This window comes from Neoarius graeffei, chromosome 16, assembly GCF_027579695.1.
Source record: "Neoarius graeffei isolate fNeoGra1 chromosome 16, fNeoGra1.pri, whole genome shotgun sequence".
Lineage (NCBI taxonomy): Eukaryota > Metazoa > Chordata > Actinopteri > Siluriformes > Ariidae > Neoarius > Neoarius graeffei.
The window spans coordinates 22,613,059-22,627,735 of record NC_083584.1 but is presented as its reverse complement, the minus strand read 5'-3'; the positions used below and the strand labels follow the sequence as shown (position 1 = coordinate 22,627,735).

Below are 14,677 nucleotides of genomic sequence, written 5' to 3'. Positions count from 1 at the left end.
ACAACATGCCTACCATTTTAAAGGTGCAAATTGTTTTACTGTGACACAAACAATAAGATGAGAAAACAGAAATCTGGAGTGTGCATCGGTATTCATCCCCTTTCATATGAAACCCCTAAATAAGAGCTGGTCCAACCAATTCACTTCATAAGTCACGTAATTAGTTGATTTAAGATCCACCTGTGTGCAATCAAAGTGTCACATGATCTGTCGCATGATGTCTGTATAAATCAACCTGTTCTGGAAGGACCCTGACTCTGCAACACTACTAAACAAGCAACATGAAAACCAAGGAGCCTCCAAACAGGCCAGAGACAAAGTTGTGGAGAAGTATGGATCAGGGTTGGGTTATAAAAAATATCCCAAACTTTGAATATCCCACGGAGCACCATTAAATCCATTATAGCAAAATGGAAAGAACGTGGCACCATGCCAAACCTGACAAGAGAAGACTGCCCACCAAAAGTCACAGACTGGGCAAGGAGGGCATTAATCAAAGATGCAACAAAGACACCCAAGATAACACTGAAGGAGCTGCAGACATCCACAGTGGAGATGGGAGCATCTGTCCATAGGACCACTTTAAGCTGGCCAGAAAAAAAGTCATTGCTTAAGAAAACACGTTTGGAGTTTGCCCAACAGCATGTGGCGGACTCCCCAAATGCATGGAAAAAGATTCTCTGGTCAAATTAGACTAAAATTGATCTTTTTGGCCATCATGGGAAATGCCATGTGTGGCGCAAACCCAGCACCCTGAGAACACCATTCTTACAGTGAAGCATGGTGGTGGCAGCATCATGCTGTGGGGATGTTTTTCATCTCCAGGGACAGGAAAGCTGGTCAGGACTGAAGGAAAGATGGATGGCACTAAATACAGGGCAATTCTGGAGCAAAACATGTTTGAGTCAGCATGAGGTTTCAGACTGGGATAAAGGTTCACATTCTAGCAGGACAGTGACCCTAAATATACTGCTAAAGCAACACTGGAGTGGTTTAAAGGGAAACATTTAAATGTCTTGGAATGGCCTAATCAAAGCCCATTACTCAGTCCAATTGAGAATCTGTGGCATAATGTGAAATTTGCTGTACACTAATGTAACCCATCTAACTTGGAGTTGGAGCAGTTTTGCCTTGAGAGTTGGGCAAAAATCCCAGTGGCTAGATGTGCTAAGCTAATAGAGACATACCCCAAAAGACTTGCAGCTGTAATAGCATCAAAAGGTGGCTCTACAAAGTATTGACTTTTTTTTTTTTTGGGGGGGGGGAGTGAATATCTTTTGCACACTCCAGATTTCTGTTTTTTTCATCTTGTCCCTTTAAAGTGGTCGGCGTGTTGTGTAAATCAAATGGTGCTAACCCCCCAAAAATCCTTTTTAATTCCATCTTGTAATATACAAAACAGGACAAACACCAAGGGGGATTAATACTTTTGCAAGACCCTGTGTACTCAATAACTCCTATTTTACAATTTTGGGGATTTTGGCACAAACTTGAGGAATACTGAAGGAGTGCTGAGGAAATGAGGTCATGGGTCACTAGTGGCCAGATGTTTGCATTTAAGGGTGAAATAACAAATATTGGCTCATATAGACCACCTACCATAATAAACTACTTTCTAGCTGTTAACATAGTACACTAGAAAATTAAAAAATTAAAATGTGTTGTCGCCCCCCCCCCCCCCCCCCCCCCCCCCCCCCCCCCAGTGCCTCTCATTTAACTTGTGCTAATTGTATTTAGTCAGTTAGTGCTTGAAATTAGAATAAGTTGTCCTTAAGGTCCTTTAAGGCTTTGGATCAATGTTTTACCCCTTGAAAAATAATTTGCTAGTACATGTTAAATTGGGGGCGGCACGGTGGTGTAGTGGTTAGCGCTGTCGCCTCACAGCAAGAAGGTCCGGGTTCGAGCCCCGTGGCCGGCGAGGGCCTTTCTGTGCGGAGTTTGCATGTTCTCCCCGTGTCCGCGTGGGTTTCCTCCGGGTGCTCCGGTTTCCCCCACAGTCCAAAGACATGCAGGTTAGGTTAACTGGTGACTCTAAATTGACCGTAGGTGTGAATGTGAGTGTGAATGGTTGTCTGTGTCTATGTGTCAGCCCTGTGATGACCTGGCGACTTGTCCAGGGTGTACCCCGCCTTTCGCCCGTAGTCAGCTGGGATAGGCTCCAGCTTGCCTGCGACCCTGTAGAACAGGATAAAGCGGCTACAGATAATGAGATGAGATGTTAAATTGGAGTAGTTTTTCATATGGAACCTTTAGACAGGGTTACATTTGAAGCAAAACGTGACTTAATTTCTCTCCAAATACCCACCTATACATCTTACTATTTTTCTTTATAGGCATTTAACCTAAAACCCCTGCAGATCATTCTTCCACCTAGAGAAGACGTGGATCGTCCTGCTGTGGACCTGGACCTGCATCTGCCCTTTCTGTGCTTTCAACCCAATCAGATCTTACAGGTCTGTCAGCACATAGAATGTTGATGGGATTTAAATAAAAAAAAAAAAGTAGTAATATGTAATGAAAGAAATAAAATGTAATGTGTATCTGATATTCTATATGCATGCTTGATAGCTGATTAGATCTAATACACTGATGCATCAACAGTTGCCAATAAGCTGAATTGTTGTGTCTGGAATCCATAACCAAGAACTCTGCATGCATCTTCAGGTGATCTGCAGTATCTTGATGGAGCAGCGGGTCGTGTTCTTCTCCTCAGACTGGGCCAGGCTCACGCTGGTGGCTCAGTGCTTTATGCTGTTCATCCACCCTCTGCGCTGGCAACACCCATTCGTTCCTGTCCTTTCCAGACAGATGATGGACTTCCTCATGGCTCCCACTGCCTACCTCATGGGTTGCCATGTCCAGTACCTTGAGGAAGTGGCTGCAGTAAGGAAGATTGTTAGGCTCAGATCATTTGCAGTGTGTGGAAGACCTTGGTACTGAAATGCAGCAGATAAAGAACACTCAAGGGTGTGCTGTTTTAGGAAAATAATCCAAAATGGGGCAGTGTAACACCATAACCACTTTCCACCAGTTTCCAAATGTTGTAGAACATCTGTAAAGCATGTTAGTTCCTGTTATCAATTAGCTTATAGCAGCACCAGAAAAAAAACTGCAAAGCACAAAACCCTCCATCATGAAGAAATTACTATAGTGTTTAGAGTACATACGTACAGTACCAGTCAAAAGTTTGGACGTTTTGTTTTTGTTTTTTTTGTTAAGAGACTTTATGTCTTAAAGTAATGATGGATGTCGTTTCTCTTTACTTAGTTGAGCGGTTCTTGACATAATATGGATTACTACAGTTGTGGAACTGGGCTGTTTATTTATTATTTACTTTTTGTCCCGCGCTGGCTGAAAGGCCCAAAGGGGGATTATGTCCTGGCGATATCCATCCATCCCAGGAAAGGGTACTCGCCTTCTGAAATCAACTCCCCTCACAATTTTTGGAGGAATTTCACGAAACTTGACAAGAGGCATTGTTGTACCGTATGTCAGTAATATGCATATTGTAATTTCATTAAATTCAGTCACATTTTAAGAGTTAAAGCCCTTGATTAACAAAATTATAAGTTGACCATTTTGTGAGTGTGTTTTCCTTCTGAAATCAACTCCTCTCACAATTTTTGGAGGAATTTCACAAAACTTGACAAAAGGCATTGTTATATGTCAGTAGTACACTTATTATTTTGTTCAATTCAGTCGCATTTTGCCAGAGTTGTGGCCCTTGATTAACAACCTTGTACTTTCACAATTTCATGAAGGTGTGCTTGCCTTCTGATATCAACTCCTCTCACGATTTTTGGATGAATTTCTCGAAGCTTGGCAAAAGGCCTTGTTATATGACGGTAATACGCATATTGCGATTTAATTTCATTTGTGAAAATTTTACCAGAGTTTTGACCCTTGATTAAATAACTGATAGTTTCATGAAGGTGTATGTTTTTCTGAAATCACTTCCTCTCACAATTTGTGGAGGGATTTCACCAAACTTGGCAAAAGGCTTGACAGTTATATGACAGTTATACGCATATTGAAATTTCGTTTAATTTGAGCAGATTTTACCAGAGTTATGCCCTCGATTATTAACAAACTTGTACTTTTGGCAATTTCATCAAGGTGTGCTAGCTTTCTAAAATCAACTTCCCTCACAATTTTTGGAGGAATTTCATGTAATTTGGCAAAAAGTTTTGGGGTTTTTTGTTTGTTTGTTTGTTTGTTTTTTAATCCCCTGCGGTCCAAAAGGCCTGAAAGGGGATTGTCATGGCAATGTCTGTCCTGAGAAGGGTGCTCACCTTCTGAAATCAACTCCTCTCACAATTTTGGGAGGAATTTCACCAAACTTTACAGGATTCTTTTATCTCGGTAATATGCATATTGCAGTTTCATTCAGTTCAGTCGCATTTTACCAGAGTTATGGACCTTGATTACAAAACTTTGACAATTTCATAAGGGTGTATTAAGCATTTATGGCATAGATATAGTTGCCAGCGAGGGATATTGGGCTCTCGGGGCACTCTTGTTGCTGTTTGAGCTCGAACACATTAATAAGGCAAGAAATTCCACTAATTAATTTTTGAGGAGGCACACCTGTTAACTGAAAAGCATTCCCAGTGACTACCTCATGAAGCTGGTTAAGATAATGCCAATAGTGTGCAAAGAGTCATCAAGGAAAACGGTGGTTATGCTTAAGAATCTAAAATATGAAACCTTTTTGTTTGTTTGTTTAACACGTTTTAGTTTACGACATAATTCCATCCATATTCCGTATGTTGTTTCATTGTTTTGATGTCTTCAGTATTGTTCTACAATGTAGAAAATGGTCAAAATACATAATCTGTGAATGAGGTTTTGACTGGTACTGTACCTACATGAACCTTGGTCTTGGAAGGATTATAAATAACACACACTTGTGTGTTTGAGGATGAATTTGCACTTTCCCCCCCATCAGGAGACAGATGACCTGATCCTGATTGATATTGATGATGGAATAGTGACACTGTCATGTGCCAATAGTGACTTACCAGATGTGCCAGTGGCTGCCACAGAGTGTTTTAAAAAGCGGTAAGAAGAGCACTAGCTTCTGTTCTCATTACTGTTTATATATATATATATATATATATATATATATATATATATATATATATATATATATGTATGTATGTGTGTGTGTGTTTTGTTTTTTAAAAAGAGTATACGCTGATCAGCCATAACATTTAAAAGCACTGACAGGTGAAGTGAATAACATTTTAATCTTGTTATACTGACTCCTGTCAAGGGGTGGGATATATTAGGAAGTGGGTGAACAGTCAGTTCTTGAAGTTGTCATCTGAAGCAGGAGAAATGGCCAAGTGTAAGGATCTGAGTGACTTTGACAAGTGCCAAATTGTGATGGCAAGACAACTGGGTCAGAGCATCTCAAAAAGGCAGGTCTTGTGGGGTGTTCCCGGAATGCAGTGATTAGTACCTATCAAAAGTGGTCCGAGGAAAGACAACTGGTGAACCAGCAACAGTGTCGAGTCTCACTGATGTGCGTGGGGAGCAAAGATTTGTCTGTCTGGTCCGAACCCACAGAAGACCTACTGTAGCACAAATTGCTGAAAAAGTTAATTCTGGCTATGATGGAAAGGCTGTGTATGGGATTGCGTAGCTACAGACTGGTCTGTGTGTCCATGCTGACCCTTTTCCACCACTGAAAGTGCCTACAGTGGTGGGCATGTGAGTATTAGAACTGGACCATGGAGCATTGGAAGAAAATGGTCTAGTCTGATGAATCACATTTTCTTTTACATCATATAAACGTGTGTGTGTCACTTACCTGGGGAAGAGGTGGCACCAGGTTTGCCCTAAGAGAAGAAGGCCGTGAAACCTTGGGTCCCGGCATTCATGTGGATGATAATTTGACATGTACAACCTATCTAAACATTGTTGCAGACCAAGTACACCCCTTCATGGCAACCGTATTCCCTAATGGCAGTGGCCTCTTTCAACAGGGTAATGCACTGCCCTGCCACACTGCAAAAATTGTTCAGGAATGGTTTAAGTAATTCCAACCATTCCATGGTTTAAGTAATTCCAACAATTCCAACCATTCCAATGTCTGAACCAACCGAGTTCTAGGTGCTGCCTTGGCCTCCAAGTCTCCCAGATCTCAATCCAATCAAGCCTCTGGTGGACATACTGGACAAACAAGTCCAATCCATGTCGTGCCCAGCTTGCAGGACTTGGAGGTTCTGCTGTTAATGTCTTAGTGTCAGACACCACAGCACACCTTCAGAGGTCTTGTAGTATTCATACCTCGATGGGTCAGAGCTGTTTTGGCGACAGTTGGGACCTACACAGTATTAGGCAGTTGCTTTTAATGTTCTGGCTGATTTTGGCATGTAAACAAGTGACAGAGGCTGCAGTACTAGCTTGGAAAAGCATTAAAAAAGAAGTATGCAACAGTCTGATGTTGGTGGGTTGCTGGCTTGATGCAGTAATTATAATCAAAGGATATGCAACCAAATGTTAATTGTTTATTCATTTTAAGACCATCTGTTCCGGTACATTTTCTTATGTAAAAATCACATGGTGGGCCACTGAAGGTGCCATGGCCTAGGCTGTTTAATATATCGAGATGTAAATATCACGAAATGAAGGCAGAAATTCTGATCTTTGTCTCACTGATCTTTTGATCTGAAACCCATGTCTTCAGTGTATAGCAAAAAGCAAAAGAATTGGCCTTGCTATTCCTGTACTTTCTGAGGGGACTGTATGTGTGATTTTTTTTTTTTGCACCCACAGAGATGTACACAAGTGCCGGCGACCGGCAGTTTTCTCCGCCTGCACAGACTGTCTGCACCAGCTACTTGATCCCAGAAAAAAATAAAAACTTGCCTTTCAATGTTCAAGTGATTTTATATCGCCTCCGCTGCCCATAATTTGCTGCAGAACTAATTATTCCACCACAAAATTGTCTTCGATTTGAGTCTAGCATGACCGAAAGTGACGCCATATTTGTTGATTGATTCTCCTACTCTGATTGGCTGAGCCGGATCATGTGACCACACCATAGCGTACGTAGTTATGTTTCAGACCCAGGCAGCATACTATAGAGGTTAACTGAGAAAGCCAGCCATACATACATCTGGAGGGAAATTTCATACATATTTTGCAAGTATTTTACAGGGAAATGATTAGTAATTTGTTAGCTGGGAATCCACCAGAAGCCATCAGAAGGCATGTACATTTCAAAAATTTCTGGGGGGGGCAAGCCTTTGGATCCACCTACTACTACCACAGATCCAGAATCCAATTACCCCCCTTTTTTTTTTTTTTTAAAGCCGGCAACTTCAGATTTTCTGGAGAACCCTGATCTAAAAGCTTTAAGTTTACTTTAACAGAAAGAAAGCCGTAAATATTAAATCGGTCTATTTCTACTTCTGTGTTGACTCTCTACAAGCTTTTTTAAAAGGAATTATGCATTTAAGAGAGAAATTTGAAAACCCAGTCATTGTCGTCCCCCCTTTTTTTTTTTTAAACATACTGCAGATGTAATTTTATGCAAAGTGCCTAACCAGGCAGTCACATCAAAACAGTAATTTAATAGGCATGCATCATACTGAAAATAATAATGAGGTGTGTGTATGTGTGTGTGCATACAGTGTAGCAGGGCTGCAGATTCACTATGACCTGGAATTGTGTGGGCACAGCAGCAGCATGGATGTAACTGACATGCGGACTCGTAGGCGCCAGTGGCAGCACAAACTCAACTCCGAAATCCTAAATATCAGTCTTGAACTCATTGTCAACATCTTCAGGTCAGGTTTTACAAAGCTATAATAATTTCCTGCATGATTCAGACCATGCAGCGTGTGCAGCAATAATAATTTGTGTCAGTTACTGAAAGAATCTTGATTTGTTCAATGCGTTTGGCAGTCTAGTGGCAGATTTTCTCCTCTGTCTTCAGGCATCTGCTTCCTACTGAGAGTGAAACATATTTTATCATTTCTTGTTCTAAATATTTGCTTTTTCTATTTCCTACCTTTATTAGACAGGTTCATGACCACCTAAACTTTGAGCATCGAGTGTTCAACAGTGAGGAGTTTTTCAGGGCCCAGGAACCAGCCGACCAGCCATTTTACAAGAAGGTATAACAAGTAAATATTCGCACCTGCCATAATCACAAACATATACATGTTCAATGCCCATTCGTGTGATTTGTGTCTATAAAAATGAATGAACACATATTTATCTGTCGTCTCTGCAGGTTTTAGAGACACACATCTTCCATTCTTTCCTCAAAGATTGCTTAAATAGGAAGATGGATGCTTTCGCACAGATGAAGATAAATACGCAGTCAGAAGCTTACAGGTAAATTGCATAATTACAGCATTCTTAATAGTTTTTCATTGCAATTTTTTTGTAAGTTTTTGTTTCATTGCCTAATAAGGCTAGGCCAGCTTAAGCAGATGTTCTGCATAGCCCTTCACATTTTTGAAAATGCAGAGACCTGTAATTCAGATTTGAGGGGATTTAATTTTTAGAAAACGTCCTTTAAACCTAAAATATTGTGGTGATTTGAAAATTCTGACGAATAAATCAATTGCATTTTGTATGTGAAATTGCATATGATGTAGTATAAAAACAAGGGACAATGAAAATGTACAATCTAGACAACTAGGATAATATGCAAATGGGGGGAAGGAAATGTTTTACAAAAAGATTATTTGAGTAAAAAATGAAGCCCAGTTTACAGGAAATGCACAGTAATCTTTTGGCAGCAACAGTCATAAGGTCTGGGGTGAAAAAAGTGTGGAAGATAAAGGATTATCCTATTTATACACTACCGTTCAAAAGTTTGGGGTCACTTTGAAATGTCCTTATTTTTGAAAGAAAAGCACTGTTCTTTTCAATGAAGATCACTTTAGACTAATCAGAAATCCACTCTATACATTGCTAATGTGGTAAATGACTATTCTAGCTGCAAATGTCTGGTTTTTGGTGCAATATCTCCATAGGTGTATAGAGGCCCATTTCCAGCAACTCTCACTCCAGTGTTCTAATGGTACAATGTGTTTGCTCATTGCCTCAGAAGGCTAATGGATGATTAGAAAACCCTTGTACAATCATGTTAGCACAGCTGAAAACAGTTGAGCTCTTTAGAGAAGCTATAAAACTGACCTTCCTTTGAGCAGATTGAGTTTCTGGAGCATCACATTTGTGGGGTCGATTAAATGCTCAAAATGGCCAGAAAAATGTCTCGACTATATTTTCTAGTCATTTTACAACTTATGGTGGGAAATAAGTGTGACTTTTCATGGAAAACACTAAATTGTCTGGGTCACCCCAAACTTTTGAACAGTAGTGTATATTTAAAGTTGCAATGTATGTATTTACACCTGTTATGTGTGTGGGGGGGACACACACTTTGGACAGCTAAACCTGCTTATATTTTAACCACACGCGCCCAAAGACGTCAGCTGCTTCTGAAGTGTTTCAGTTCACTGCACTGTAAATATAATGTAAAAGAGCTATCTTTCAGGATGAGGATCACGCTGGAGGCTCCACGGAGGCCCAATATGAAGGACCTGACTCACAAACAGCCAAATTACAAGTTGCATAAGAGGCTGGGTATGAGTCTGCCCAACCTGGTAGACGACAACTCTCTGACGGTGCTGGTGCGTCATCTGTCTGAGAAATCTGACAAGGGACCCACATTGAAGCCAGGTCTGTTTGTTTGTTATTTCTGAATGGGGATTTTTTTTTTTTTAATACACGAGTAACTTTTTCATTTGCTAATATTTTTAAACTTGTTAGTTTTTCAGTTTATTGGAAATGGACCTCGCTTTTACAATTTATTTTCAAAAATATCTGGCACAGAACACAATATCTCATCACATCTCTCATTATCTCTAGCCGCTTTATCCTGTTCTACAGGGTCGCAGGCAAGCTGGAGCCTATCCCAGCTGACTACGGGTGAAAGGCGGGGTACACCCTGGACAAGTCGCCAGGTCATCACAGGGCTGACACATAGACACAGACAACCATTCACACTCACATTCACACCTACGGTCGATTTAGAGTCACCAGTTAACCTAACCTACATGTCTTTGGACTGTGGGGGAAACCGGAGCACCCAGAGGAAACCCACGTGGACACGGGGAGAACATGCAAACTCCGCACAGAAAGGCCCTCGCCGGCCACGGGGCTCGAGCCCGGACCTTCTTCTGTGAGGCGACAGCGCTAACCACTACACCACCGTGCCGCCCCAGAACACAATATATTGAAACTAATGTTCAAAGTGATGTTTAAATCACGTGATTTTTTTTTTTCCTGCCATTAATATCTTAACACACAATGATCATTTTTGTTACATAGGGTTATTAAAGGGATACTTGTTTGTATAAATTAAGACTCTCCCTGTGTCTGAAATCGCTCACTCGTTCACTATTCCCTACTCACTATATGGAGGACTATATAGTGAGCTCGTTGGTAAAATGAAAAAACGCTTTCAGACACTAGTCCGTCGCGCTGGTATTTTACGTCATTACTGTAGCACAATTAAAATGTGCCAGATCAGTCAGCTGGTGGGTTTTCAAAATAAATACATGCATGTGTTTTTGTGATAAATACATATTATACTGAGCAAATTTCCCACATTTATTAAATCCAAAGTACCTGCATCTTTCAGTTCTTTTAAATCAAGGCTGAATACTTTCTTCTTTGCCGCTGCCTTTTATTCAGTCAAATTTGAGACTTTTAACTTGACTTCTTTCAGCATGACCGCAATGCATGATGGGATATATTGCTTGGTTAGTGACCATTGGTTGTACACTACTTTTCGTGATGCATTGTGGGATACTTTGAGTGCACTATACCGTATAGGGTGTAATAATCCTCACTGAGGTTTCAGACAGCACTACAAAATGGCGTCCTCACTATATAGTGCCCTATATAGTAGGGAGCAATTTTCGGACGCAGGGGCAGTCTTAATTTTGTTGTAAGTGTACAGTCAAACTTTTGCACTTGACTGTGTGTGTATATGTGTAATTTTATTTCTTTCAATATTTACAGCTTTCAGGAATCCCCCAAAGCCAGTCAAAACATTCAAACTCCCAGAGTTCCCTCCTCCTCTGGCTTATCAGTATGTTCAGCACTATTATTCAGAACTCATCAGTCAACTCAGCAAGGCCATCGACTCTGCGACCCCTGAGGACTCGTCCCTGCTGGCACGCTACTACTACCTCCGCGGCCTGATCAGTTCTGTGGTAGGAAAACGTCTGGATGCTCTGATGGACTTCCAGAGTCTCCACAGGACAGATATGAACATCTTCCCTCTAGAGCTGGTGACTAAACTGGCAGACTCGCTAAGGACAGAAGAGCGCAATGTGGCTGAGGGGCGGCCAGAGCTGAAGCGCCTCATCAGCCGAGTGAAGAAAAGCTGCAGCCAGGACGACTACCCTGACCATGGTTTAGTGAAGAAGTTTGAGCTTCCACGCACACACATGTTTCTGGATGACTTTGTGCGCCGTGTGCAAGAGTCTGGCATCGTCAAAGACCTGGGCACCATCCAGCGCCTCTTTCAGGCTCTTACTGTGGGTGAGTGATGCAGGAAGGAGACAAGACCGATAGATCAGATCTGACAGCACAGAAGTGGAACAGAAGATGAAAAATCATTAGAAAAGTTTTAATTTCCTCACAGGTTAATTTAAATGCACCGATGAACAAGTTGAAGGAGTCACCATTGCCTTTAACATTTGTCACTGATTTAATCATTGATTGATTCGTCCTGGCGAAAGAGAAACACAGAAGGCTGTTATTTTGAAAGGTGGTGTCTAGATAAAACGATGAATCCCAAGAAGGTTAAACAGGTTCAAGAGAGTCCTTCTCATGTGATGATGGGTTACGACATGCAAGGAAAACGCAACCCGGTTTTGTAAGACCTTTAGATCCGATTTGTTATTTCTGTACCAAGGATCCGCCCACCTCCCCTTCCTGATAAACTTGAGGTAATAGTCATGAGTCGCGTTTAGTCCGCTCCACAAATCAACCAAAATTGGTTGGTGTATGCTTGGGGTCATTATCTTTATTGAAAGATTTATTTCAGGCCAAGTCTCAACATTCTCATAGGAACAAACAAATTTTAGACTAAAGTATCTAATAGCTGTTTGGTTTTCCTCATGGCAATGGATAACAAAGGGGTTCATTCTTGGCATGACATTTAATATTTGGTTAGTCAATAGTGTTCCTGAATGGAGAGAACGATTGAAAAATATAATGTTACAAACCACTTTTGAATTTATTTAGAGAAAGAGAACAAATACGGTCACTAAACTAGTTTGTAAGAGCAAAAGTGAATAGTTTCTCCTATAGGTTTTTAAGGGGTGCCAATAATTCAGGAGTTAGCTGTGTATCAGATTGTATGTGCTGCCCCAGTATAGACTAATGCGAGCGGATGTGGTTTGCTAGGTATGGAGTCTACAACGAAGGTCTCAGCCCAGTCTGTTTTTTACCTTGATTCCTCACCAGATGGTAAGCTTAGCCTGTACTGCACCCGTTAACACTGCATTTAAAGAGGGTGTGTGGGTGTGCGCATGCAAGTGTGTCATGTATTCCTCATTTATTGCCGGATCTGCTTTAAGTCATTTAACTTAACTGTTTGCTTTTATCCATAATCCTGTTGGCTGTTTGACTCCAAGCTTTTACTCTCCATACTCAGCTCTTTAGGAGGTCATCCTGGCATGCTGCTGGTTAATGATTGTCTTTAAGCTGAGAAAAAAACTGCCTTAGCTTTGTAATGCAGCCTGCAACGTTGGTAGAATGAGTTTGAGGTAGTGATGATATGGGCTTGTATTGATTTCTTGCTTTTAAGATTGAATCCAAGCTCATTATTGATTGTTGCATGTTTTAAGAATTTCTTTGTGTTAAAAAAAAAAATCCAAAGTTCTTGGCTATCACTAACTAACTGTATCGATATAGAACAGTTTTTATATATTAACACAGCTCCATGGTCCCTGTTCTTGTCTGTATGGAGTTTCACATCCTGTTCCCCTCATGTCTGCATGGGTTTCCTCTGGGTTCTCCGGTTTCCTCCCATCTACCAAAAACATACCAGTTGGTGGTTTGGCTACCGTAAATTGCCCCTAGGTGTGAATGTGTGTGTAGATGGATTGGCGGCACATTCAGGGTGTATTCCCACTTTATGGCAGATGTTCCTGGGATAGGCTGCAGATCTATCGCAAGCCTTACCAGGATAAAGCCCGTACTCTACTGTATATAACAATACATTTATAATCCTTGTCATGTACAGTATTATAACATTTTGTGTGCTGGGCTGATGTTACAATGAAAGTACTAATAACTACTAACATTGAAAAACTGAAATGGACTTAGTTATTCAGTGATGGCCAAGAAATGATTTTATATATACCATTGCACTGATGATGTTGCATATAATTTGTTAAACAAATGTTTTACATTTTATGGACACGAGTCTAATATGCCCTTATCATTTACCGTCACTCATCACCTCACCCTTATAATCTAACATCCAGAATCAGTTTTACACTTTGGACTTTCCCAGATGCCAATAAGTTTGATCTCGGTGCTTTGATCATGCAATAAGGAAGTTAACAGACACCTACACTACCGTTCAAAAGTTTGGGGTCACCCAGACAATTTTGTGTTTTCCATGAAAAGGCACACTTTTATTTACCACCATAAGTTGTAAAATGAATAGAAAATATAGTCGAGCCATTTTTCTGGCCATTTTGAGCATTTAATCGACCCCACAAATGTGATGCTCCAGAAACTCAATCTGCTCAAAGGAAGGTCAGTTTTATAGCTTCTCTAAAGAGCTCAACTGTTTTCAGCTGTGCTAACATGATTGTACAAGGGTTTTCTAATCATCCATTAGCCTTCTGAGGCAATGAGCAAACACATTGTACCTTTTTTTTTTTTTGCTTCCGGTTGAGAGTACGTCGTGCGCATTCTGGCTGCCGCTTCTCACCAGAGCTTTTTTATTTTCTTTTTCTATTTTTCATTTTATTTATTTATTTTTTCTGTGTGTTTTTGTAGTTTGATGTTTGTTTGAGTGTTTTCTCCACCGGTCGTGGTGTTGCTCCGGACCCAGTTTTGGGCGTCGGTCCCCTCCAGGCCTTGGTTCGCTGTGGGTGATGCCTGTGCTCCCAGCTGTGGACTGCAGTGAGCTCGTTGCTCATTTTGCATCGTGGTTGTCCAGCGCTCTGTGCTTTAATGCTTGGCGTGATATTCTGAGCGATGTTGTTCGGTGGTGTCGCGGCGGCTGTGCAGGCGGTTTGGACATACCAGCGTTTTGCATGGCGGAGCTTCTCTGCTCGCTTTGTGGATCCATGGCGTAGTGTTCGAGCGATGTTGCTGACGGCGTCACGGCGGCAGTGCTGGAGATGTGGGACTCGTTTTCGTGCGCCTTTTGGTGGGACTGTGGCTGCTACACCACTGGAATTACATCCTGACCCCTACTTGGTGGACTTTTTATTATAATTTTTTTTAATTATTATTTTTTTATTATTATTTTTTTATTTTTTATTTACTGACTTTTTTTCCTTGTCTATAATTGTAAAGCATCCTTGGGTTTCTTGTAAGGCGCTATATAAATTTAACATTATTATTATTATTATTATTATTAGAACACTGGAGTGATAGTTGCTGGAAATGG

General features: G+C 40.9%; 1 protein-coding gene across 3 annotated transcripts in view; it reads left to right on the top strand.

Moving 5' to 3' along the window:
• dennd3a (DENN/MADD domain containing 3a) overlaps positions 1-14,677 on the top strand; it is a 76,293-nt gene that overhangs the window by 26,619 nt on the left and 34,997 nt on the right. For 2 of the 3 annotated variants that reach the window (XM_060942643.1, XM_060942642.1), the window contains exons 7-15: positions 2,334-2,453; positions 2,665-2,883; positions 4,949-5,061; positions 7,644-7,799; positions 8,033-8,129; positions 8,249-8,352; positions 9,524-9,708; positions 11,056-11,580; positions 12,451-12,513. In XM_060942643.1, coding sequence (XP_060798626.1) covers positions 2,334-2,453; positions 2,665-2,883; positions 4,949-5,061; positions 7,644-7,799; positions 8,033-8,129; positions 8,249-8,352; positions 9,524-9,708; positions 11,056-11,580; positions 12,451-12,513 — 1,582 coding nt within the window. The remainder of the gene's footprint in view (positions 1-2,333; positions 2,454-2,664; positions 2,884-4,948; positions 5,062-7,643; positions 7,800-8,032; positions 8,130-8,248; positions 8,353-9,523; positions 9,709-11,055; positions 11,581-12,450; positions 12,514-14,677) is intronic. The other variant, XM_060942644.1, reaches the window with a different exon arrangement.